The sequence below is a fragment of the Serinus canaria genome, chromosome 3 (genome assembly GCF_022539315.1).
Source record: "Serinus canaria isolate serCan28SL12 chromosome 3, serCan2020, whole genome shotgun sequence".
NCBI classification, from domain to species: Eukaryota; Metazoa; Chordata; class Aves; order Passeriformes; family Fringillidae; genus Serinus; species Serinus canaria.
Window position 1 is genome coordinate 65,337,085 of NC_066316.1, and position 27,928 is coordinate 65,365,012.

General features: G+C 39.9%; 1 protein-coding gene across 1 annotated transcript in view; it reads right to left on the reverse strand.

Moving 5' to 3' along the window:
- Positions 1 to 6,764: 6,764 nt before the first annotated feature.
- The window catches only part of NT5DC1 (5'-nucleotidase domain containing 1), a 125,881-nt gene continuing 104,717 nt past the window's right edge, over positions 6,765 to 27,928 (reverse strand). The window contains exons 9-12 of the mRNA XM_009092826.4: positions 25,091 to 25,209; positions 24,138 to 24,296; positions 17,945 to 18,113; positions 6,765 to 7,008 (exon numbers count right to left, since the gene is read on the reverse strand). Coding sequence (XP_009091074.3) covers positions 6,890 to 7,008; positions 17,945 to 18,113; positions 24,138 to 24,296; positions 25,091 to 25,209 — 566 coding nt within the window. The 3' untranslated portion in view covers positions 6,765 to 6,889. The remainder of the gene's footprint in view (positions 7,009 to 17,944; positions 18,114 to 24,137; positions 24,297 to 25,090; positions 25,210 to 27,928) is intronic.

A 27,928-nucleotide genomic window follows, 5' to 3' on the forward strand; every position in this document is an offset into this window, starting at 1 on the left:
TTCTCTCCCAGGAAAACCCTTCATCTGCTTCTACAACTACAGACTGGAAACACTTCTCTCTTTCCCACAGATGCAGCCTTTTACTCTTCTACTGGCAGCCAAACTATCAGTAGGGTAGCTGGAAGGGGAAAACACTAGATGTTTCCTAAACAGCTCTTCTTTGTATGTAAATGGGACATCTTTCTCTGCTTTACATTTCCTTTCTTTCCCTCTTTCTTGCTCTCACCATGTGTTCACTCTGGTTTAGCCTGAGGCCAACAGAGAGGAAGTCTGATGAAAAAAAAATCCTGCAGATTTCTTAAGGAATGGGAAGCTGCAGCATCAGTAATCAGAGGTAGAACATTGGTGAGTGGAGACAGATTCATGGTCCTGAGATGTGTCAGGAAGACAGGTACCTAGGTACTTAAATGGGAAATGCCAAAAAATAACTTGATCCAATAAAAAATTACTTTCATCATCTGTTCTGTGCCTTTTAACAGCAGAATCCACATTACTGCTCTTACATTGCTGTAGAAGTCAACAGGGTTTGTCATCTTCTAGCAGCTGTCCATCTGCCTAACTGCCCTGCTTGCTCTTTAGCAGATATTCCTTGTTTTCTCTACTGATGACCAAAACAGGTTGCAGAGGGGCAACTCTCCAGCAGTGTGTGGCTTCGTATTTATTTGAATTGGTTGTTACTTTATGTTTTCAAATGTGTGACTTTTCTCAACATGTATGATGAGTGTCAACATCTTTCCTTCCAAATTTCTTCGATGTTAAAAGCCAAGCATCATCCCCTGGCAGCACAAACTGTTAATGCTGATACCAAGAGGAACCTTCCAAAGCCAGACTTCATCAGTGTTCTCTTAAAGCTGACTGCCACAACCTGCCTCTCTGGATGCCAAATATGTCACAGCACTTGTAGAATGCTGTTTTCAGTGAAATGCATTTTTAAGGCTAGAATCCACCAATTTTATGGAGTCACTTGGTATGAGGAAAACCAAGCAGACAACTAAACAACTGTTGGAATTCATGAAAATTTTTACAAGCTGTTTACTTATCCCCACCCCAGTTCTAGAGTTTCACAGTCCCATGTCTCTCTCCTCTTCCTTACAGTAGAGACATGTGCATGAAAAAGGTTTGTCTCAGAGACTATATTCGAGCTTGTCACTGATTCTCCATTTCTCTTTGTAATCTTCTCCCTCTGATTTACTGCATTCTATTTACTGCAGCCAAGACTCAAGAGTGACATTAAGTCTATTTTCTTAAATTCATGTAATCATATTCAGGTCACTTTTCCCCCCCCTCATTTTGTGTATGGATTAATATCAGTAATGTACCAGGTATCGCCAAGTCCTGCACAATAACAGGGGAAAGATTAGAGGAAAGAGGAAGATCCCACACAGTAGATATATTTTGGGAATTATTATTTTCTGAGATATAAGTGAACTGATACCCTCTAGCCTTGTATTGCCCTGTTGAACTATTATTGTCAGCTCAGCCTTTTTGTCCTTGGCCTTCACCTATACTCCATTTTCCATCACCTGTCCTCTGCTGGTCTAGAGATTTCCCTGCTTACTGCCTATGAGTGCTTAGTTTACTTAACTGAGCTAAAATGCCAAACCTTCTATGAAATGCAGATAATTTCCTCATTCCCTTAGTCTCTGAGTTCCCTTTAGGGCATCCTACCCTTTAATTGATGACTGTTCATGTGTATACATATTCTGGGCAGCTTTGAGGGAGAAAACAGGGATAGAAGTAGTTCACTGCTGTCTCCAACAGCAGCCCTTCAGTAGGTACTTTTGAATCTTCTGTCTGAATAAGATAAAGAATTTTTTTATCTCTTAATTTAATAACATATTGTTTCTTTTCACTAAATTTCTCTGGATTAATATAATTTACAGGCTTCTTAGCACCCAGGGCTGCACATTTAATTTTTCATTGTGGGCTGGGGTTACAGGGGATGATATAGAAAGAAAACTGAAACTCTCAGGAATTATTTTAAGATAAGGCAAGAAAAACATTACTATATTCACCTGTACTTTTATTCCTCAGAGATTGTGGAGGCTTTAGAAATTAACAGTTTAATATAAATTTATTAGGTACACGGAGTCCCACTTTTTAGCATTCATTTAGTGTTGTGACAGAACAAGGTCTACTGAAAGTTAATGGGTTTACTTCCTAAAATACACCCTGAAAATATCACTCTCATAAACTTTGAATAAGAACACTTTTTTTTCTATTTTTTTTTTCTCCTGTATACAGTGTAAGGTGGTTTATAATTCTCTTCACTCTTAAAAGGAATGTAAATTCCTTTTCAAGGGGAATCAAATGGAGTGTTTAAGTGTTTTTACTCAAAACCTAGTGGCCAGTGGAAAGCAGAAACACCTTTCTGCCTGAGAATCTGCTCTGGCTGGGCTGTTGGAGCTGCTGCTCCGTTTGTGCTGCTACCATTTTGTGTCTCACAACCTCTAATTTGCAGAAAGGGCTGGAAGCCATCACATCATTTTGAAGTGGCTGTGATGGTTTCTCACCCCTGTGCAAGCACTTAAAAGTGTTTTGGCCATGTGTGAGAGAGCCACGTGTGCGCTGTGGCAGCGGGAGTGGGAGGCATGAGGGATTTTTAGCACAGTTCTGATTAAATCAGTTTAGCTGCAGCGGGACAGAAGTTAAATGTGCTGCTTCAGATGTTTGCCCTTCTGTGAACTGTGACATCTGGCCAGCTGTAAAACCTCTGTGGTCTTGCCATGCTGCCACAGAACAGCCGTGGGTACCCACTTCATACTGGAGAGATTGACCTCACACCTTTGTCCCATATTCAGGAAAATGATCAGCCATGCTGGCCACAGCACTAGTCCTGCAGACAGGAATCCCCAGTTTGCCCTGCAAAGATGCTAGCAGGCTTTTAGGGCTGGAAATCACCGAGTCTGTTTAACTTCCTGGATTCCATCTTATTTTGGCCCTAATCCAGGCTCCATTTTCCAGTTAAACATTTCTATTTATAATGCTTACCAAAAAACAGGATTTGTTTCTCGCACCAAAAACATTCAAAAGAAAACCTCTTTTAAATTTTTTTTTCCTTTCCTGTGACTCACCAAGGGGGTTTGATGTTCCACTTAGAATTGCAGAAAACAAAATTACAGGCAACTGGATTTATAATGGGATTTAGCCTTTCCCCTGGGGGTTCTGGATCAGCTATGTGCTTGCTGGAAGGGCTGGTTTCTGGCCAGTTGTTAACAATAGATGTCTGTGGCTAAACCATTTTATACCATTACAGCTGGCCCTCTCCACAGAGGTAAGGTTCCTGTAGCTTAGCCATGGGCTTTCTCCCCTAAATCTGAAGCCATGAGTCAGCTGAAATGCTATTTGCCTCCAGGCATGTGCACAGAAGGAAGCAGATTTTGTTTTAAAAGTCGGTTGCTTAAATGGACTGTAAAACCTGTCTTGCTCCTTCCATGAGGCTGAGGAGCAGCAGGCTGCCCCATGCCATGCTCCCTTCCCAGGGAAGTCCAAAGCAACATCTTCCTGTCAGATCCCTGTGCTGAAGGGTGTGATTCTTCTACCTTCTTGCACAGAGGTGGCTTTATTTCTTAACCTGACTTTCTGAGAAACTGTGCTGTAAAACTTCATGTTTGTCTATGAAAGTGTGCTTTATGCTTACTGTGTTTTTGATCCCTGTGGTGGCAAAAGGGAAGTTCAGATGTCACCTTCCCACTGGTGCCATCTCTGCTAAGTAACATATCCTTACACTCAGCTGTTGTTTTACCTTGCCATGATTTAATGCATACTTGACCACAGGAGGAAAGACTTAAACTACATTTGGGAATGCTGGTTCTTGGTACCTGTCATCAAGCAAATTTTCCTGGGAATTCCCTTAAGAATTGCTACTGCACTACCACAGATCTGGGATTCAGGTGAGCTGGAGAACCCCATCATTCCCATGGGGAAGGGGCAAATCCTATGTCCAGCAGTGCCCCGTGGTCACCACAGATGATCTGCCTGCATTTGTTTATTTATTTAGCTTCTCACTGGGGATGAAAAAGCCTTCAGTTCCCACAAAGAAGCTCTAGCCAGGAAACCTGCACTGAGCTCTTCTGTGCATCAAAGATTAGTTCCCTACCAGTATGAAAGGTATTAATTTATTAAAGTTTTTGGTTGTTTTATATGTCTTATGCTGAGCAGGTCAAATTTTGTTTTGTTTGTGGCTTATCTCCCCTTCCTCATTTTGCTGCTCAGCTATAAAGTAAATTCAGAGAACAGGGTTTTTTTCAGAAATAAATTCTCTTTATTTTAAAATCCAGACATATGTGCTTTATACCAAAACAGACACCAAAGGAAACTTGGTATTCATCTCTGGTTTTAAGCAAAACTGTGGCTTTCAGGGCTGTCTAACCAGACATGGTGATTTCAAGGAAACTTTACAACTTTATGTCTCCCTGGATGCTCAAGATAGTTTTGCAGGCACTTCAGCAATCTCTCTGTCAATGGCCTCTCACAAGAGAATCCAAGAAATTTCAGAGATTTCCAGGGGTTAAAAAAAACACAGAAGAGAGACAGAAATAAGGAAAAAGCAAAGATGGTGTCTTTACAATGTCATATTAAATATGGCCAGCTCTCTACCAACTTTCTGCCACGTGCATTTCCTCTCCCTGGTTCTTCACACCATTTCCAACAGCTCTCCTTGTGCCACAGCACCAACTGCCTCCTCATTCCTCCATTGCCAATCTCTGCTTTGTAATAAGGCCCGTATAATTTTCACAGATTCTTGAACAGAAGAGTCTTTAAGTAAGAGGAACTCTACTTCTCGGGCAAGCACATAACTTATTTTTCCCAAATCTTCCTGCAGCCACAGACTACAGTGGCACATGGAGCCCTGCTTCCAGCAGCTTTCTGTTATCCTCTGCCTTCTCTGCTGCTGTGAGGTGAGGTCCTTCTGGCAGCAAGTGCAAATGCCTGGTGACAGCCTTTATCTAAGATGGGCATTTGTATTTCTTCTGGTGAGCGTTTTGTTCAGGCTGTCCTTAAATCTGCCACCTTTCCATTAAAAAAAACACTGGTTCTCCACTGAGACACCAGGACCCAAGGACTTAGAACATTTTTAGTCTGATTTTTCAGTAGCAATTCAATTAGTTTTCTTCAAAAAATCAAGAAAAAAAAATCCCTAACCTAAAAAAAAATCAGTTCCAAATTCATAACAGAAGTGTGAAGGTACACAATATGGGTTTGCACCATAAATTAGTTAGAAATTATTTGCAGAAGATTACTTGATTCAGGATAGAATTTCAAAGATGCTGTAATCAGGAATCTGAGATTTTAATCTGGTTATCTCTCTCCTTAATACAAATCATAGCACTGTCATGAGCCAGATTTGCTGCTGAAGACATTGATGCTAATTAAAAGATTTCCAAATAAACTCAACTTTTGCTAAATGCTATCATCTTAAGTAAAATATTTTCAGCCTGTATTTTATGAGGGGAATGGCACTTTCATTTTCATTCCTCATTGCCCTTGTTTTAAAAGAAGTTTTTCTTAATTTTGTCCCCATTTGTTTTATGTTTTCCTTTCAACAAACCAATGATTGATGCTAGTTTGCAAATGTTGATTATTACTTGCAAGTATACTGATCCATAAGGACGTAAAAATAACATTTTATGTAAAGGCAGGAAAAAATATGCAGACAGAGGCCGGCATCTCTGAAATAAGGTGGAATGGTGCTTGTGTCTGATTCTGACATAGAATATTTTAGCCAGTGAAGCCACAAAGATACAGAGTGAGCTGTGGTGACACAAGCTAAATCCATTCTGGTAATTATCTAGGCCTAACAAAGTAAGTTCTTTTCCTTGGAAACAAGAAAATTAAGTTTCTGTTTATTGTTCTTTAAATTTTGAGGGCAGTTTACCCAAAAATCTACAATTCTAGTGTGGCAAAACTGCTGACTAAAGAAATATTTGACATCTTTTTGCATTTGCTACCCTGTGTTAGTTACTGAGCTCTTCCTGTCCTAAATGCTGGAGAACAGGTCTTTGAACCTAAATCCACAGAGACCAGGATCCCTGTTTGTTTAAATAAGCAGGTAAGAATCACAGATTTTCAGTTCATGCCTCGAGTCTTGCTCCCCTTCTGGCTGAGGCTATAATTAGCAAAGATGGCTGGTTGCTATACCTTTCCTACTCTTGGGAGGTTTTTCCAGGGAGGTGGAGAATATGAAGGTTTGAATCCACTCCATCAGAGAAGAGAACTGTATGCAAGTTTCCCTCCTGCAGAAGAGCTCTGATGCTTGAGGTATTGCAGACTAAAGGAGGAAGAGGCATGTGGGGAACCTTATGGCTGAAGAGTTGTCAAGCATTTTCAGGAATACAAAGTATGAAAAAGACTTTCTGAATTATTAGGCTGCATTCAGTTGCCTAAATCCCATTCAAATTTCTCTTTGAGTCTGATGATCTTTCTCTTTGGGACTCAGTCTTTCTTTGTCTCCAAGAACAGTTACAGTGGGGGAATAAATTTCTCAGAGCTTTCAAAACACTGGCGTATGGTGATAACCTGGGCTGTCCAAGGCAACTGTTAACTGAAATATGGCTGAGAGAGAGTACCTAAAATGTCCTCAAAAATGTAGAATGTAACTTGGGATGAGCTTTTACTATTACATTTCTCCTGAGGGCTGTGGGCAGTGCATGGAAAAAGCCAACAGCACTTTGTGAAAGGTAGTGGTGGTCAGGAGACTTAGAGAGAAGGATGCATCACTCACCTGTTCCAGCTGGACTAGAGAAACAAGTGAAACACAAATCTACACAGGAGTCTGCTTTAATCCATCACTCTATTTTATGAAGCATCACACAGCATTTTCAGCAATTAGCATTCAATAGCAGTTTAGGTAAGGGTCACAGGGTTATCTAAGGAAAAAGCTGACAACCTATTTCATCATCACTGAGTCCTCATTTGGCAGCAGTGCTCTTGGAGGGCTTGGGTAGTACCCAGCAGTTGCTGAACTATTTGAGGAAAATCGTGTAAATCTATAATCCAGTGGCAAATCTGCAAGACAGAAGCATACCACATCTGATTAGCAACACAGGCTGTATCACATAAAAAACAAGCTTGTGGTGAATAGCAATACTTCTTAAAACCTTGAGCTGTTTGCTCACCGGCACCAGAATTCAATCTGATTGCATGATTACACATTTCTTTGACATTTTCAGCTGTTCAAGGGATTGACTTTCAGAGTTTATTCAACTGCAGTAAAGGATATTCAGTTTCTTGATTGCTGAAATAATGTTAGTCAGATAAAATTATTTAACAAATGCTTAAATATTAATAAAAAATCTTCATTGACCCTAGATGTGGTTTTTCTCCCAATACACCTTCAAGTTCATTCTTCAATTTGTCACCCTTCTCTTTTATCTCAGCAATTTAATCATAAGAGGGCTATGTTTCAAACAAAGAATCAGTTCCTTTTTTTGTTTTTCATGGCTGTTGAAGCAAGATTCCCAAAAGGCACACACTCTTAGACCTTCTTGCAGCCCAGTGTTAACAACATCATTTTGTATCAGGGATTCTTAGAAATCTGCACTGTAACTTGATGTACTCATCACTTCCAGTCTGTAAAGAACACTGAATGCATTAAAATAGCTCTGAACAGTCAAAGCTTTCTTTTCTGTAACTTTTCAAAAGCCTCTGCTGCCAACAGTGACCCACCCACCCTCACAGCCAGAAAACCGATACTTCCTGTGCTCACCTCGTACTCAAAGTTCAAGAAACCAAATTAAAAAACATATAAATAAAACTTAGTTCAAGAAACAATTCCCTTTCCAATAATGAAAAGAAAAACCAACTTCCCCCAAGAAAGGGGGGGAGCTCCTTTCCAGGCTGTCTGTTCAGAACCAAAGTAAAGCATAATAGCTATTACTAGGCTTATCTGTACAATAACTTATGAATTGCAATTTTAAAAATTTAATTTGGGGTAAATTTGGGGAAGTGACATCCTGTCACTACATGCTGCAATTCCCCCTCCCCACCCTTGAACAGCTTCTATGAAACAGAAACCCACAATTTTAGTAGTTTCAGCAAAAACAACAGGAAATCCAGTTCTGTCTCACAAGTGAGTTGCAGGCAGGCACCAGGACAGCATCCAGGTCTGCAGCTTTAAACTCATATTGAACATAATACAGCAACAAATGAGTACTTGGATCAAGCTGAAAAATCAGATAGAGGTTGGAATAAAGCAGGAATAGGAGGAAAGATAATTGGAAGAGAATTATTTAAGTGGGTGATTTTAGCTTGTCAAAGAAGTTAATTTTCTCATTTTGTCTGAGTCAGGGAAATCTCTGGAGCTCATTGTGAGCACGGCAGAACAGGCAGATGTTTTCCTAGTATGCAGAAGGCCCAGTGGATTTACTGGCTGCTGAGTCTATTTATGACACTCAGTTTAACACAAAGGTTTCAAAAATGACAAAATAAATGGAAAAAGAAAGCAAATATTTCCAAATATCTTTACTAGCTATAAAAATCAAATGTCATACAGTTACTTTTATACAAAAGCTTTTACTAGCTTAATAGTCTAGCAGTCTGGAGTTTCCCAAGAGTAGTTTAGTCAAAGAGCAGCACAACTGGGGCAGACTTGCCACAGAGTTGATAATTGCTGAGGAAAAGAATCAGCTGGATCAAAATGGTAATTTCATTGGTATTTCTTGGTAAACTAGCTTTACAGAATCACCTTAAACACCCAAACCATTCTATATACAATGCAAAAAAGAGAATAATCACATTTTTATATATTCACACCCCAGTTTATCAATTTAAATGTTGCTTTTGTCTCAACAAGCTGACTTTGGAAGATGACTAGAAAATATCCATATCCATTTTTCAAAAGCATGAAAAAAAGCAAAACCATATAGTATTTGATAATAAAGCAAATCTTGGGAAAAAAATAGCTGCTTATTTCCAAGTTGTTGTTTCCCTTGTGGTTTTTGCCAGTAAATTCTTCAGGGTTTGCTGTTGTGCATGCTCACAGCTGCTATTGTGGTAGACCTTTGCATCTTGGCATCCACTTGTCACCTAACCCTGATGGAGAGTCATGAAGTAGGCAGGGGGCAGATATGTAGTCCTCTCTGAGATACAGTTTGACAGCAAGGCTCTAATGAGTCCTAACCTGCACTGATAATGAATTCAGCACAAAACTCATCCAAAAAACCCTAAATAGACTTGAACAAACAAGACAGCCTGAGACTGGAAGAAAGAACTAGCTGACTCTACCAAATTGCTTGAGAACCACAGTCCCAGAATTTTTCTATCATTCTTAGGTAATTCCACCCAGACTAATTTTTTTTTTTTTTTTAACCCAAGACAAACAAGATATTCCCTTTAAGAGCCAAAGACTCTTAGAAATCAGATGTGAAGGGTCCCAAGAGGGTCCCAAAGGAATACAGAAGGTGCTAGATCTACAGAAATGTCAGTCAGGTGTATCACCCTGAGTTGCTCCTGTCCTGCTCCTTTCTTTGCTCCCACACCAGCCTGAGTGCCAGTGAGTGATGAATATTGCTTTCCTTGATGTGAGCACTCAGTGGTGCTAGCATTTCCCAATGGCTTGGGCAACCCTCACAGGTTACATGGCTTCACTTGAGCGCAGAAGAGCTCCTGCCCTGCCTCCCTTACAGGCCTCCAGCAGCCCTGCTGTGAGCAAAATAACAATGATGGTACCTGAGCAGTAGCTAGTGTCAGCTACTGTGTTCCAGTTGTCCAGATCCAGGCATTAGGTGACATTAAGTACAACATTGTGTTCTGATGCTTAAGTATACCCACACCCATGCATGTACTTAGGAACTATGGATGGATTTATAGCACAGTTACAACATCCCACTGTCTCCTGAGCTGTGCACTTAGTGTAGGCCAGCTAAATCAATGCCACAAGCTTTTATCAGAGGAAGGCTTGGAGTTCCACCCACAAGCAAGAAAGAGAAACCACAAGAAGAAGGGAAAACGTAATATTCTCAATGAGTGATCAGGAAAGTATTTGAGTAACTGAATGGAAGACAATTTTAATTTAATCCAGACACAGGCCTGCTTGATAAACTTACTACTCTAATTTTTTTAAATTTCCTTGAACAAACCAATAGATTAAACAAATAAAATCTTAACTAACCACTTTAGGTGAATGTCATTGTTTTTCAATTAAAAACACAGTCCAAGACTGAAACAGATTTCTTCCAAAATACACAGCAGAAATGTCAGGAATCATTTTTCAGTATTGACCAACAAAAGCAAAGCCAACATTTTTTCATCATGACACCACAGCAGCATCCTTGGGATGAGTGAGAAGCTCTACAGAAAACAGAACTCCCCTCCTACCCTGAGGTCTGCTCCCTGCCAGTGAGCAGGGCTGGCGCCAGATGCTGCAGAAGACTCCTAGTAAACAGCAGGGTTGTGTTCTTAAGTGAATCCAAATATATCCTTCTGATTATCAGCAAGGAAAAGGCACGAGGAAGAGAACTAAAACCTTGTTAGTGATACCCAAGTTTGAAAAAAATCTTTGAAGTGCTTAATTGTGTCAAGTTTCAGAAAACACCGTCAGAGCTCTTACATCTCATCATCCAGGGGAGGTAACTACAGGGGCAGAGGGCAAACCATCAGCAAATATAAATTCTTTTCCTCTTACAGGATTTTACATAATTAACGCTGGCTTAGAAGCTTTAGAACAAATCTTTCACTGTATTTCAAAGTCACTGCTGAAAGAAAATATTAATTTCTTAATGATAACAACTTCTAATAATGATTTCTTAGCAGTGGAGTAAGCACAATTGCTGCAGGGGAACTCACCAGTTTGGCTGTGCCTTCGGGTGACCTGGATTGCCAGTCTGTGGGTAACCTGTAATAGGTGTTGCTTTTTCTTAAATGATAAATGTTTTTTATCTCCTGACCCATCTCTATTTTGCAACAGTCAGAGCAGCACTTGCACTAGAAGCTCAGAATGTGAGACAGCATACTAGAGGCAAAAAGAAAAAAATCCCAAGGCCACAAATAGATTTCTCTGATAGCAGTTATTTTTAGAAAAACTTCTAAGGTTGATTTTCCTAAACTGGAAGTCAGATGTTTGCTGTACTAAAGAAAAGCTCCCAAAAGAGTGAAGTCAGCACGAGAAAAGCATTCCTTCTGTCAATTATGTGAAAGTCAGCGCTGCTGTCTGCACTGTCCATAACTCAGAAGCTGGAGAGGAGGAGAGTATCTGGGTGGTGTTGTATGGGAAAAGGGGGACTCCTCAATATCAGTTTGCTCCTCAGGAGAAAGCTTCTGAGTTTGGATTTGGTTGGTGCTACGAGCCACTGCAGTTTACCCCTGGGCACGCAGGAATAAAGACAAAAACTATTCTCAGTCAAAGTGCAGCCTTAGACTTTACTTAGACTTACGTAAGAGCTTTTGCCAACCCAGGTGTGTTGGCTGGAGATCATGCCTGTGGCACTGCCAGCAGACATCTGTGGCTGAGCTTGGCCTGAGCCAGAGCTTCAGTGCCACTGAGGTTTGTCACTGGTTACTTTTCTGTGGTATCTAACACAATGCCACTGGAGAAAACCCAAGTGGCAAACTGCAGGGATATGTGCAGCAGCAGCTTCACTACCAGTTTAGCAGACGGACGAGTGCCTGGGGAAATGGAATGACTGTCCCATCGTGGCTGCTGTGATTGCTTGTGGTGTGCACTTTTACTGTAATTACCTTGGGAATAACAAGTCACATCACTTTGGGTCTACCCTATGGCCAAGGGACCGCTGACCCCTTTCTGAGCAAAACAGCTGTGCACAAGGCATGCACTAACTTGCAGCTGAGCCTGATAAGGACTGCAGTGAAGAAAAGCCTTAGAAATTCCTTTGCTGTTTTGGGTTTTCATGAGAAAACTCATTATTTCTATGTGAGGGAAATGTTTCTCATTTTTGTTTTCATTTAAGCAGTGGTTTTTGAAAGCCTAGTAAGAAAATAGCCAAGTGTGATGCTTTGCTTGATCTGGAAATGATCAGAAGAAAATATTGGACTATAGTATTTTTAGGTGAAGACTTAATCTAAAAAAAAAATCTTGAGAGAATGCCAAGATCCTACCAGGATGTGCTAGTCATTCAGGGATCTGTTAATTAATTTCTTTGTGTGAATGACTCATTCTGTATCTTAGAGCAGGAGGAACGGCTTCTGCGGTAGGTTCAAGAAGTTAGCCTGGAAACAAGCAATCGTTTGAGCTGACAGGCATTTCTGGTTTATTAAAAAAAATCCAAACCAAACAAATAAGAGCTGCATTTTGAGACTGTGAAGGAGCTACATTAAGACAAATACAGAGATGATGCACCTCTTTCATTTTGAGGTAAACTCACCAAGATCAACCTTCCTCTCCAAACTCATGAGATGGGTTAATCTCATCATGTTCTCCTCTCTTGTAAACATATGTTTTCTTTCCCTTTCCCTGACTTTTTTTCTCTGGAGGGGTGGCAAACATTGTTTATCTTAAAATAAAAATCCACACACAGTCACACATGAAGACAAGGCCTACATAATTTTTTGTGCCTGTGTGACCATCTTAATCTAGAGAGAATATGTTACAAACCAGTCCAGAGTACATAAATGTGCTTCCAGCAATGTTTTTTTCACATGTGAGGTTGCAGGTTATGTACAATTTCAACCTGGGCAGAAAAGTATTTTCAATACTTGGTGGTTTACCTATTTCCACTAGTTTTCACACTCAAAAATTATCAACTCTTTGTATTACAACCAGGGTTTATAAAGTGTCAATCTAAACCCACCCCATAAGCCTGCACCAGTCAAAACCCAATTACAGCTTTAGCTACAGCCTGCAAATGAAATTATGCTGCCTGAGTTGAAGGAAAACTTTAAAGCAGAAATGACTGAGTGGTTCCCCCTTTCTTAATGAGTTGCTCATGAGTTCTCCCTTTAATCTTTTCGAGGTGGCTGTACTTTGACATCTCATAGAGCAGAATAACGATGGCAGGAACATTTCTGTCAGCTATTGGCCAGGAAGTAATCTTTTGGGTTCTGCATGATTTGACACGGTCTTCAGGGGCACAAGTCAAATCACCTTTCTGGAGGAGGAAGGAAAGCCTGACCAAACTGTAATACACTGAATACTGTCCTTTCTACATTGAAAATCACTATCAAGTGGTCAAATCCTGTGGTAAAGATGAGCTCTCAGACCATTTGAGAAGTAATAGGTCCCAAACACTTTTTATAAACTAGTCCTGATTGATTGAACAATATTTTGTTATGGGTAAAATGCTGTTTATTGTTGGTTTCAGCTGTATTTTTCAGCTGAAAAAATAGATGCCTTATGCTTGTTGGTTGTGTTGGGCATGTTTTTTCTTTTTACTTCTTAAAGGAGAACATTGAAACTAGTTTCCTGGAACAGATGAATCAGATTTACATTATCTGATGCTTTTCAACTGACACAAGGTGCTGTTTATACACTCAGAACACATATCTTCTCTCTATCCAGTTATCTTTATTATCTGTTTTTTTTTCCTTCATATGAAACCTCAGGGCCAGAAAACCTAAGAAATGTTGCTGCTGTATATTTACACCAATTTTCCACCTGGTGTAAGAGTACTTTTTGCACAAATCTTTAATTATAAAAATGACCTCTTTGGCCTTGTAGCAGCAACTATTATTTGAAACAGCTAATTCCCAAAGCAGTTTAAATCCTCAAAGCATCTTGATAAACTCAGTGTTTAGGTGCTACTGTATAGATACAGTCTTACACTGAAGCTGACAAGCAAAAGCACAGTTGTAAGATAAGGCATTAAATGTGAAAGGTTACTGCTAACTAGCAATGCATAATATAGATAGCTCTGTGTGTTTAAGGGAATTATATATTATATATATATATATATTATAGATATATATCATTTGAATAAGAGCACAGTTATCAGTCTAGTTACAGCAAGGACTAATTTAATTCTAAAATGAGTTGGATTTTACTTTAAGTGACGTAATGTCAATGAAAAAACATAGAACTAAGGTGCAAAAACATGAGGGATATTTTTTGTTTCACTTCAGCAACAATTACAAATGTTGCTGTAGATTTGTACAGATTGTACATCCTGTACAAAGGATGCAGAAATCAGTATATGGCTGATTAATGTAGTATATGGCTGATCAGTGATTAGTATATCATAAGATTAGTGAAATTCATGTCTTCCATGATAACAATTGGTTCCTCCAGGGCATTCACATTTAAAATACATGTGGAAGATGGTGTGTGAAGTTTGCAATTCATAGTTGATCTCTGCTGGGCAGACCCGTGTATCTGTGACCTGCACATTGCCAGTTCTGGAGCCCCAGCCACGGCTGCCTTGAGCTTTCCATTGTGCAGATAATTTGCAGCTCTAAGCAGAAACATGAACTTCTTTGTCATGGTTCACTGGCAATTTTATCATTATATTTATACAGCAAGCAGGCTGACGACTCAAACTCCCGCAGAAAGTGGCAGGGATCTGCAGGCATCTTTAAAGAGACAGCTTTGGTTAATTATAATGGAGATTTTTTTTCTCTAGCTCTAGCTAACTGAAATTACAATAAAGCATGAAGAAAAACTTATGCAGCCATATGGGCAAACCCTGATATGATTTCATATTGCATGCAAGATTTAAAAAAACGCATTATCCTCATGCATGACACAAGCTTTGTTATCAAATCTCTAAAGTGTGAAATGAACTCTGTCTCCACAAAACATTTACATTTACACTAATTCTTCTCTGAAATGAAATTCTCTTGAGCTGCAACATCACTCAATCTCCTTTTCTTGCTTACAATAGTTTTTAATCCTGTGTCAAACTTTACCAGTCGGAGGTTATGAGACAAATTTACAACATTAGTTTAAGAATTATGAAATTAGAAAAAAAGTTCTTTATGCTCTCCTTATTACAATTTAGAGCCCACTTTCTTAACCTTTTCTTTTCAATGAAGAAAAAAAAACTTACAAAAATCCCCTCTATAGCTCTAAAACTGTTCATGGAATTTTTTGAAGTGTGGCTTTTATAAAAAAAAAAAACAGAGTGAGATTGAAAGGCAAAGCATAAGGTTGAACCATGCATATCATATTTTTGGATCAAAAAACTGTTTATCAAAAGCCCTGTATGGTATTTTTGAAATTGCTGAAATTACTGTTGGAATACCCACATGATGCAGGAAATACAATTATTACAATGGAGATCCGGAACTGTGGTCACAGAGTAGTGGTCGCTGTCCTTGAAGGTGAAGTTCAGATTATTCAAGTAGGAAAGATAAGAGTAATCCTTCTCTACTTGGCTCATACCTAGCCTTCTGAAGTGGAGAAGGATGTCCTGGAAACTGTGCAGATGTCATTTTTCAGAGAGACCCCTACACCTTTAATTTCCATGTGGGAGCTCTAAAGCAACATTCCCACGGTAATGGATCCCAGTTTGGAAAATCTGTCTTATGATATCATTGTGCTTTAAAAATCTGTAAGGGAGCCGTAAATGAGGAGAGACTCAACGGCAGAAAAGTGGAGAAACAGATGGATTTGTGAATAAGGCATGTCAAATAGAAGTAGGGACATTGGCTTCTTTATATTAACCATGTACTGTCAATATAACATATAGCTGATTTCCAATCCAAACTGATGGAAGTGCACAGAAGGTATTGTAGAAGGTCTCCTTTGGAGAGAATTTTAACAATAAATGAAATATACTCTTTCATGCACAAAGAAAATGCCAGTTTCTCTTCAGGGAATCTGAGGAGAGTTTGGATGACAATTGCAATAATGTGCAATTCCAGCAACACCCTCCTTTCCAGAGGTGACATTAAAGTTCAGAACTTCTAATGCATCTTTGAACTGGTATTGAGTGAGTTACTAGTGTTAAGTACTGTTGAATAGTCTTTGGAATAATCTTTTTCATGTGTCTTGAGAAGCAAACCAAGCTGTTCTTTATGCACAGACACTCACTGCAGCCAAATAACAAGGATCAATCTTAAAGCCAGCACTGCAGCCATCTGCCACATTTCACCAAATATTTTTGCAGACCACAAGCCATTGGCATCCTGACTTGCACGTGGCACTTACTACTGCTCATGTAGGTGTACAAAAGCCAGGTCAGACATTGTTGATAGAGAAGCCCTTGTCAACCTCCAGCCCACAGGAGGCTGCAGCACACCTCCAGCGAGGTGGCAGCTTGTGTGGCTGGGTCAGGCTGAGCGAGGTGCTGCCAAGGCTGAGCTAGCCAGAGCTGAGCTCACACAGTCAGCACATCACTGCCTGGGAGCTGGGCTCATGTGGTCAGCATGGTGGAAGCCTGGCTGCACACCTGGGTTCAGGGGATCTTGTGGAAAGGCCTGAGTTTTTGCAGCTCTGCAGTGGAAAGTCCTCTGCTGGTAATTGAAGGAGATGAATGGGAATGGAAAAGCTGGAGAGCATCACTCACATAACCCATTTCAATCTCTTCTAGCAAATAGCTGTAGCTATGACTTACAGCTGCAGCCAAAAACTTCAGGGCTTGGCAGAGCAGGGGTTCTCACAGCTTGCTATGACAGGAGTCAGACAAGGTATTCAAGAGGAGTCAGGAATTCCTTAACATCCATAATAATGAACATCTGCTCTTCCACACAAACAAACAAGAAATACTGTTCTCTGTAACAAAGCAGAGATGCTCTCATACCTTCAGCTTTGAGTCTGCTGTCCGGTGCACAGCTGAAAGTTTAAAACATTATTTCTGCCCTGTCTTTTAGCATTGGGGTTTAACTTTTACAGACATGGCCCCCTGCCCCAGCACTGGTTCAATGCAGTGAGGGACAGCACATGGTGTCCCTCTTCATGGGGAGACATGCTTTGCAGGAGCTCCATGGCTGATAGCAGGCAGCTATCCTACTCACTAGCTGCCCAGGTATGCCTTATGGGCTTGCACCCTTTCATCTGTAGCTGGAAAACTTGTCATGCATTTGAGGTTGAGAGGCCTTGCTTGTCCTTTAAACTGAGCTGTGGTTGGTGGGGAGCTGGCTGGGAGGCAAGTTTCAGACTGTGGCTCACCATTTTCTCTTCCAAAGCAAGCCACAGCATGACCCTGGAAAAGATATTAGATGGGAGTTTTATGGAAATTATCTCTCTGTTGGCATTTTCCCTTGGTATGTTTGGGCTTTGTGTTTTTAGGCTGGAATAGATTGCAAAATGGCAAATATCAGAGGCATAAATAAACTGTGGCAGTCTATGATTGTTCTGTTTTGAGATATCCATACATGTGTAAAATGTGGTTGCAAAGAAAAGGTCTATCACATGTCCTGCTGAAGAAGTCACTGCTGGGCAAGCCTGAAATGCTCTCATGCAACAAACCTTTTATTCCTTGTTCTTATGCAGAAAGCTGGCAACAGATGCTGAATGGAGAGGTTAGTAAAGTAAATGCTTGCTGTGTTCTTCATTCATTTAATAATTCATTTATTCCTTTAGGTATGGGTATTGACAAAGTTCAGTAATGCAAAATGATAGGTGGAGCACATGGGGGTCCTCACCCTCACTTTGTAATCCCAGGTATGTACTGTAGCTGCAAAGTTACAGTAAACTGATAGGGGAAGTATAACAAGCCAGATCAGTGAGAAACATTTTTGTACCTTTGCACGTTGTTTGTTTCAAATGTATCTCACCACTGAAAGTAGAAACAACAAATCACAGTGGGGAAGTAGGAACCAAATTCAGGAACTAATCTACAGTCCAGTAAACGTTGCACCCTATCTCAAACAGTGAATCAATTAAACACCTCCTGTTTGCAGACACAAACAAAACCCCTGCTGTATCAGGCAACAATTAAAAGCACAAACATCAAAGTAATCAATGGCCACTAGTGCTAAGAGTTGCATCATATGAACAGAGTATTTTGAATTCATTTTAGATACATGCAATCTCAAAACCAGATCTACAGCACTACAAACTTACTATGAATACTGCATGTTCATTAGAAAGAAGCCCCAACATCTTCCTTACCTGCTATTGCTTCCAGACTAGGGATTGCAATAGTGCTGTAAGTGCTGATACATTTACAGGACCACGTGTGAACTAAGGTCTCCTCTGCATTTTCCAGGCCTGGCAATCTGTCCCTGAAGAAAGAGCCCCACTGTTTAGATACAAAGTAAGGGACTTTGAGCTGATCTCCCTGAAAAAAAAAGAAATAAATACATAAGCTTAAAAAAAAAAAAATCTTTATTTATCCACAAACATTAGTTTAAGGAACTCTAGTGTTTTTCTAATTGTCTGGGAAGCCTATATTGTATCTCAGGAGCAATGTGGCTTTAAAATATAAAGTCAACAACAATACAATAAGAATCTTCTTCCCATAAGTCCCCAAGTTCCTATTTATACAATTTATGGATTCCCTAGGACATAAAAAGTTAACTGTAAATAGTTTTTAAACCTTTTAAGAAAACCCCTTCTATTTTCCTTGTTTTTCTGTTTGTGATAGTGTGAATTGCTTGCTGTCCTTCTCTGCTGGAGAGGATGTGTTACAGCTGGGATCTCCTCCTGGGGGAAAAAGAGCTTCCTCATGCTGGGTGGAGTAACTGCAAAGAATGCATCATGCCACCTGTGTTATCTGTTTCTGAGCTGAGGAATGAGTGAAAACAGAGCCACAGAATCCATGGAGAGACAGTCAGTTGCCCAGAAAGTTGTGGAAAACTAATTTTTAAATGTATCTTTTCAGACATCAACATCTGTTTTAAAGAAACCTTTAAAGCAGCATTGGGAAAACCGACGTTTTACAAATTCATCTTGAAACCTGCTATGAGTTGCTGTGAGCAATCAGAAAAAAATGCCAGGACACCTCTACAGAAAGACGAAAGAATGAGAAACAAAACTACGCTACAGAAAATCTGTTTAAGTAATTTGTGTGTAAAGTAACACTCAGACCTGCAGAGCACAGAACAGGTACTGCAGTTTGTGCCCCCAGATTTCTGAACTTTTGTACTTTATTCTCCATTTAACCTCTCTCTTAACAGTTTTGAGAATCTGCTGGAATCATTTGTGTTTATGACAGAGGCCTGTATCTTTTGATCACAAGGAAGTGGTTGAGGCAGCCAAACAGACCACACCAGTAAACACAGAGCCACTCTTCCATCAGTCTGTGCTACAGTTTTTCCTCTGAGTATAGATGGGGGGGAAGTACTGATTTCAACAAATGTAGATATTAATTTCTGTCTTCTGATGTAAATAAATTGGAAAAAAACTCCTATCTTTTGTTTCAAAATAAGCCTGAAGTCCTGGGCTTTTTTTTTTTTTTTTTTTTTTTAATTTTTAAAATTTTTTTAATGCCTTACACAAAGGGACAGCATGTTACTTTCTTTTTTTCCCCCCACTAAATCTTATCTTTCCATGCCAATCCCAGGACTTTACATCAGTTATAATTAAGTTTAGATGCTCTGATGAATTAAAATCTGTTTGCCAGCTGGATGACACATGCAGAAAACTCTTAAGGCTGTTACAGCTGTTCAGGTGATTAATCAAAACAACAACCCCAGTACTGGCCCACATAAGCATTTGTACAAAAGACAGGGTCCTGTTTATTGACAAGAGAAAAGATGTGAGGGTTCTGCTTTCTGAAGTGGATGGTTAGTTCAGTAGACAATTAAAAATCTAACCTGAGGAAATGAACTGATTTTTACAGAAGTTTGATTCTAGAGTGGGATTTTCTTCTTTATTAAGGAGCAGGGAGTTAAATTTTGGATTTAAACCCTAGCCCTTGGTGCAATCAAACCCAGTTAGATATGAGACTTGCCATCAAGTCACCTCATTCAGAGCTCCCATCATTTTGCTGCTGGCTTATCTACACATGACAGGGCAGGTCTGGTAGGCTAAATCTTGTTTAAAATTTGGAAAGAGCACTTGAAACTTTGACCACATCCCTAGGAACATCAGACATTGCTGCCCCTTCCATCCCTAACTGATGCTCTGAAGCTGTCCTTATCTCACCTGCAGCACACATCACAGCCTGCAATGAAGGACAGACCACACACCATGAATCTGTGCATCTGTGAAATGAGGCAAAAGGCTCCTCTTACCGTGGCTACTCACATGCCTGGAGGCACATGCCCAGCAGCAGGGCTGATGAGCTCTGGAAGATGCATCAGCCACTCCTGCAGTCCCCAGACACAGAATTTGCTCTCACAGCAGGACAGCAGATCCTGGAAAGTGCTGGGCAATCCCTCTTTCTCATGCAAATCCCCCAGGCATATGGGTTTGCTCTCAGGCATATTGGTCAGACAGCAGCAGGTCAGATGTTGATTGTGCCAGCTGAGGGTACAAAGCCTTTAAGAAAACCTCTGCACTTCAGGGAAATAGGGATGGCACCAGAAATTCCAAAGTTCCAGGGCCTTCCACAAAGTCAAAACACCTGGAGTACTTGCCACCATCTTTGCTTTGCTAACCCTAGACAAACTGGGCCTGCTAACAGAATAGACAGAATCTGCTAATAGGACCCTTGGGTAACACTGATTTGTTAGCTTACAAATGACCTTTCTATAGCACTAATTAGCAGGGAGCCAAGCTCTGAAGGTTTTCCATATTTGGTAAAGGGATGAAAGAAAGAAAAATATAAAGGAGACAGGAGTGGAAGATCAAGCCAATAGTATTTTTAAGGGCTTTATTTAGATGCAGATTTGTCATCTATGCCATAGCAAGCACAGAGCATGAGGAATACTTTACTGCATCCAGTATGAGTGATGGTACTGATGATTGTGTGCTTTGTCCCGAGGTAGTAACACACCACTGGCTCTTGATGCCAGAAAAAAATCAATGCTCAAAGCACTGTTTTTCTGGTGTAATAGAATTTGAGATGTTTCTGTCAGCACAGCTGGGCTGACCACAACAACGGGATGTCCCTGAATCACACAAATGGACAAGCCAGCCACTGCTCTGAATTCTGTTGCACAGAACCTGCCCTCCTACACATCATGCAAATATGAAACATTTCACACATGAATATTGTACCTAAACTACAACAGGGATCACTATAAGCAAATTTAAAATAAAATGTGCTGCACTTCAGGGAGTTGCCCTAGGAATATTGCTTTAACTCACCAGGCTTCACAACAGCACATCAGGTTGTTCCTGCAAGTACTGTTAGATTTGTGCCAAAGATAAAGAGGAATAAAGAGACAAACAGAGCCAAAAGGCATAAAGTAAATAGCCTTGTCTATGGTCACACCGAGGGAGTTAATGGAAATACAGGGGGATTACAGCCCTGACTTCTACAACAAACCAGTCACCGAGCAATATGGTAAAAATTAAGTTTTCCCTTCTAACTACAAAATTATCATCTATATCCACCAATTATTTTTTTGATTTCTGCTCCACTCATTCATATAAGCCATTCATTTACACACTGACAGCTCCTCTGTAATAATTTTCCTCGAAATCCTGGGACAAATTCCAGCTTTTCTTTTGAGTTTTCATTGATGGAATGGATCACACATTTAAAAAACAGAATGCAAACCCAAAGCCTCCAGCCAAACAAAGAAACCCCCAATTCTAGGAGGGAGGCAAATCTTGTTTCAACACAATGCCTTGTATTTTTATTCACCCTGCATGCTGCAATTTACTTAGGAGCCAAGTAACTGCATAAATATTTTTTAGTTTGCTATTCTCTTGCTTATTTGGTTATGACTCACGTACTTAAAAGAACTGCAGTTGTTACCATAATTTCACAGTTATGTGTATCTGGCTTATATCATGCATTTAATTGAAGGGAAAAGACAAAAAACTGCAAATGAAAATGGAAATCACGAGTCCCCACTTGGTGTGTGAGGAGGTTGTTTTCTTCCCCTCTCACTGTTAGTGATGAAATACCAGTCAAACAACTAAAACCAGATTTGTGTAATTTCTTTCTGAAAGATGCAATTGCCAATTAAAGTAATACTTTCTTACTTTAATAGTATTTTGTAAAGAGTGATAGCATTGAGAGTTGAATCGTGTATTAAATTTTCAGTTCCTCTCTGCACATAGCACATGGCATGGAATATCTACAGTACTACTGTATTTTATTGCCAATGAATGCTAAGGCTGATTAACCAGATGAAATCTAATCTGTTAGTGACTAATTTTCCAGAAACACCTGACTTTGTACAATCCTTTGAATTGGCTTTTCTCCCTTCTTAACCAAAGGGTTAATGGGAGAAGTTGGTGGGGGGAATGAAAATAAAACTCCCATATAGGTTTGTAAAGGGAGTCCCTTTGAACTAGTCCTGTTAAGTTAGTGGTGCCCAGTCAACTGCAGAGATATGGATGTGACCTGTTGTTCAGACTCCAGTGAGCAGCCTGGTAATGAAATAACACCACTGACCTGCCACAGCCCCCCTGGTTCAGGTTCCTTTAATCAGCGCAATTCATTTCTCCCTTGCTTGCTCGCTGTCACTGGTAGTGGATGTAAACGGAACAGGGGCTGTGTGTGGTAGGGGTGGTGTCTCCTTGAGATACTGCAATCTCTTGTCAAGAGTGCTACAGTGTCAGTGAAATGTCAAACACCTGTCTGAAAGTCTCAATTTGCTGCCTGACAACTGCTGCAATAGAGAAGATGAGCAGAGGTGTTGCAACAAGGTAAAACCAAGTCATCATCGTGGGCTCGAAAACAAATCAGTCCATTACTCTTTGGACTTCCAGGAAAAGAACCACCTTCTGTCCCTCTGTTTAGAAATGTGTGCTTCAAAAGCACAAATTGTACATGCTTAAGAAACCATGTTGAACAAATCCCCCAAACCTTAAGTTTTATGCAGCAGTGAAGCAGAATCTCCAGTCAGAGAATGAACAAATTTATGGAGGATTTGAGTTATTTTTAAAGCATTAATTATTTTAATCAAATTGTATTAACCTGTATTTCCTACTAGCTCTTCTTCCCCCACCTCTCCTTCCTACTGAGAAATACATTCTCTTGATAGGATATTGAATTTTTTTTACTTCATTTTTGTTTATTTACAACCCAGGAAAAAGGCTAAACATGAATGATTACATTTCCTTATTTCAGTGACTGAAATGTCTTTGTCTGACTATAGTTTAGAAATCAGGGTAGTGGGGAAAACTATGAGATATGTCTATTAAAAAAGTAAGATAAAGATATCACATCTATATTGTTTTAGTCCCATTGAAGAGACCCTTTTCTCCATTAAAACCAGGAGCTGTTATAACACTTCGATTAAAAACACGCCAAGTATAAACACACCCCCCAGATCTTTTCTATTGGTAAGTAAACTTTTAATCACAAAGAGTAATTATTTTAAAAGAAAAATAAAGTTTAGTGCATTACAAAGAAAAGTGTGATAAGCATATGTATTCTCTGCAATTAGAAGAAAATTACCTATTTATTTAGTAGCATACGAAATGAAGAGACACTCCAAATGGAGAGTGAAGCCTGGCTGTAGTTCCTACCTACATGGGACATGCTGGAGGTACAGTGCAGCCTCATCATCCATCTCAGTGCTGTTTCCTATCTACTTTGTTCTTTGGGAGCAGAGGATAGAGTAAACCATAGTAATCTCCCACCTTCTGTGGGAGAATTAAAGGGTGACAGCAGTGCTAAGGCCCTGCCTCCCAGCTGTGATCAACCTGAAAATCAGATTATTTATCTGAGGTAGCTATCAGTAAGTCTGCACTGGGCCAGATTTTGAGGCCGCCCCTCTTATCTGAGCACAGCTGTCACCAAAATAACAACCTGTGAGGGAAGCAGCAAATTAAAAGTTATTTGTGTATAAGGAAAGCACAAGCAAACCATATTTCAGACCCTCAAAACAATGTAATAAAAATTCCTCCGTGTTTACAGTTGGCCACAACACACAGGGAAACATCATGAACTCAGCAGAGTTCAGGCACTGGACTTGTGATAGCTGGGCTTGGAATTTTTCCTTGTGGGATGGAGGGATCTTGTTACTAAAAAGGTTCTTGCTAAGGGAGAGCACACAGAGCTCCTTTTCTGAAGTCCATGGTTTAGCTGCAGCTAGAGATGCTGTGTCACCCATGCATTGCTGAGCTGGGACAGAACAGCATCCTCCTGGTAAGACAAGGAGGACACATCTGTGGGGGATGCTGATGCTGCCAGCACCCTGGTAAGACAAGCAGGTTCATTTTTAGTGCAGGTGACATGAGGCTTTTTTGTAATTTACTTTATTTTGTTCCAGGAAATGTCTGCAGGAACCCTTACCTCATATTTTCCTTTCTTCTCCAAGGGCTCAGATTCAGCCTTTGCAGGCACTATACCTTTGTCCCCTAGAAGCTCCTCTAAGATGAAGACAGTTTCCCAGTTGCTATAGTGACGAGCTGGAAAAATATCTGAGTGCATACTGTCACCAAAATAAACAACCTGTGAGGGAAGAAGCAAATTAGAAGTTCATTAAGTTCATTGTATATGAGGCAAACACAAGCAAGCTGCATTTCACAGAGAGAGAAAAAGCCTCAAAATGACCTAATAAAAATTCCTCCATGTTTACACTTGGTCAAGACATGCAGAGATCCTATTAATGTCAAGTTTAGGGTTTTATCTTCAAGCAGCTCCATAAGGGGAAGGCTGGCCCCTCACACCCTCCTTGCTCTTGCCCTCCAGGGGCACTGGAATGGGATGCCTAACCGGGACCAGCAAAAGGAAGTGTGAGTTTTTTGGCTGACAGAAATAGCCCAACGGGAAGCAAGAGAAAGACTTCCAAAAAAATACACTAAACTGGAACAAGTTTTAGACTACACTGGAAACACGACAGAACATTCTTCTTGGTGACTCAAAACTCTTGTTTGTCCAGGAAGGAATATATTCACTAAAAATGTTGTTACACCACCTTTAGTGGCATTTTCACCTATCCAGAGCTGTACTTAACATACTCCTAGTTTTTACTGATGCTGTCTTTTAAGCCTTGTATCTATTTCTTCAGGGACATTTCCTAATTACAAACTGATTCTTCCCAAAGCTTCTGAAATGTTTACCCTGCATACAGAAAGTTTACATCTAGAAAGTTTACATATTCTACTGATAAGAAGACAAATATGCTACTTCCAGTTCTGGGCTGCAGAACCAATCACATCAGAAACTTTAATGAAAGTTTGTCTGGTGAATTCTTGACTGAAACAGGGTATTTTCAGAAAGATTTACTCTCACTTGTGACATACCTTGGGATCCAACTTGCCAGTCATCTTCTTCAGTAGATCATAAAGCTGGAGAGCATTACCTTGGGAATACCAACCAGGCTTGTCCAGTGACAGCAGAGCCTCCTGCTCCTCGTCATTTTCTGAAACCACCAAGCCAAAGTGCATGCTGTTAGTGAGACCAGCCCATCCTCCTGTGCTTGTGAGGTGTGTGAGAAGCTGCCTGTGCACAGCAGGTCTATTTTGACATTAAACCAGCTCCAGTGTCTGGCTCAAGTTCTGGTACTGACCATGGATTCATCAAGGTGTTTGGTAGCTGGGGGTAGGCAGACACTGGTGAGAAAAGAAGCAGCTGAGCCTTGTGTGCACCGGCTACAAAAAACCTAAGGACTTAAATTCATGGACTTAGCCACCCAAACACTGTAGCAGTAAAGGCAGGAGGCCACACAGACCAGACTGATGGAGCTGCCACAGATGAAGGTGAAACCATGACTTATAAAAATGACCCACAGTTTTTAAGCACTGACATAAATCCAACAAAACAGACTGAAGTAGCTCTTAAGGGCATTCACCAGCCTTAGATCAGCATAAACAATGAGCAGTTCCAGTTATCATACAGTTTTGAAGAAATGATGAGTGGACAAATGACGAGTGGACAACAACCCCAATGTTGCTGATGGTGGTATAACCCAAATTGACATGTACCCCCACTCTGGCAGGGTCAGCAAATTAGAAAATTCAGTAGAAACAGAAACTCCCTGGTCATCACTCAGCTCTGCCATAGGCTTTGTCTCTGGCTGGTTTCAAAGCATGGATCAGTCCCAGTGTCCACGTAACCTTGTTGCTTTTTCAAATCCATGTGCTATTGCCAGATTAACTTTAGCTTCTTGCTGGAGCCAAAATAGCAGTCTCAATGAACCGATAAACTACAGCTTCATCAGAAGCATCAATATGAATGTCTTTTGTCTATTGAACTGGGGAAACAAAAGGTTGATTTTGCTATTTAGTCTCAACCATGACTTAATTTTATGCTAGAGACAGAAGAGTTAGGAACCAATACAGTACTTAGATCTGACTTAGGTGTTACACCAGAACTTCAGTTTTATTCTTGCTTTATAGAATTTTTCAAAGTACTTAAAATGTGTTAGGAAAAGAGCAACTTCTACTTGTCTAGAGACTGTGAAAGCTGAAATGCAAATTTTGGAGAACAATGAAATGCTAAGATAGCTTTATGTTTTAAGAGCACTGAAGATGTACATGGAGCAATAAATTGATCTTTGAAAGAAATTTAAAAAGAAGCAAAAAGAGGGAAATGGGTATGTGGAGAGAGGAGTGAAACCATTCTTTCATATTATGAATTTACAAATTGGAAGACATGGAGACAAAATGAGTCTAAATTAAGGCTGTTTTATAAACTAGGAAAAAACAAGGAAATTCAAAGTTGACATTAACAATTCATGTAGAACTTGTGTGGAAATGTTTTCCTTTGTTCTTCTTCAGGAATGTAACACTAATTACAATAACAATAAATACGATAGCATCCATTAAAAAAATCTTAATTTCCTGACTATGAAAACCTTTGATCAAACAACTTCTGAAAAACAGAAGTTGTCATAACAGTAAATTTATTTTATATTCCTTTTATTTTTAGACATATTTGGATGGTTGGCTGAACAAGTAGACACAATCTTCAAGTGGCATGGACATAGAGAAAGAAACTTATGAAAACAACTCTTTTGAGATGTTATAAAGTATTTTGAGACTTTTGAAGATTTGTACAGCTGTCATTGTCTCTCCATTTCAGTCAATCAGGAAAATACTGGAGAAAAATTAAACTTTTATGAGGTACTTTCTGAATAATGACATTGCGTTTGCAAACAGAAGCCCTATGTGTTAGAGCAGCTTCAGAAGGCTACAGTAAAGAACAAAGCCCTGCTTGCTACCTCTATGGAATGGCATGAGGGGAAGTCCTGGCTGCAAAAATTCACTCTAATTACAAGGTAGAAGACCTCTCATTCTGTGAGAGCTATTACTGTCACCCCTAACAATGGGATTCATCTCACTTAACTCGAGGCATTTGGAATTTAGGCTTCTAATGCACAGTCACAATCCGAACTAGTTGGCCTGTAGTAGGAAAAGACGGTGAAACAAGAATTTTCTGGGGTGACAGCTCTGGAGAAGGAAAGGATTTAATTAAGTGAGAAACTTTTCTTTTAGGCAATGAAATAAAGGGACATTAACTTCCCCTTTAGTAGGAGGCAGCAAACAGCACTGAGATGTCTAGTTCATTATGGGAACACTTTGATTTTGGAAGGAACTTCATAAATTTGAGGAATTAGGAAAGGTCCTTTAAATTATTTGAGTTGTAGCGTCATAGGGATAACAACTCTGAATGGACAAATCTTGTCTTGAACCATCTCATATGGCTCCTTGTGCTCACACATCAAGGGGTGACTCTGTCAATTTTAGTACTCTAATCTGGAGTGGAAGGAAATGGATGGTGTTTCACTTGTGATAAGTCAGTAATGAGAACAGTTTCTAATTCACTTACATTTGTCCAGTGGCAAATTATAGCTAAGAAAATTATTCTTCAGCACCATCTTTCAAGGCTTTTTGTAGAAGTTCTGCCACGTAAAAAATTGATACACAACAACTTAAAAACTCAACAATGACACCAATGGCTCTGGCCTTGTATCCTTCAGATGATAGCTACATGACAGCACTGAAGAAATCTGCAAATTTCCTGCAAAAATGCTGCTTAAATGTGATTATGGTCGTTCCTAATATATATTAGATATTCCAAGCTGAATACTGGCTACACCCTGTCAAGAGGAAAACTGCTGCTGACCTGCTTTCCACTTT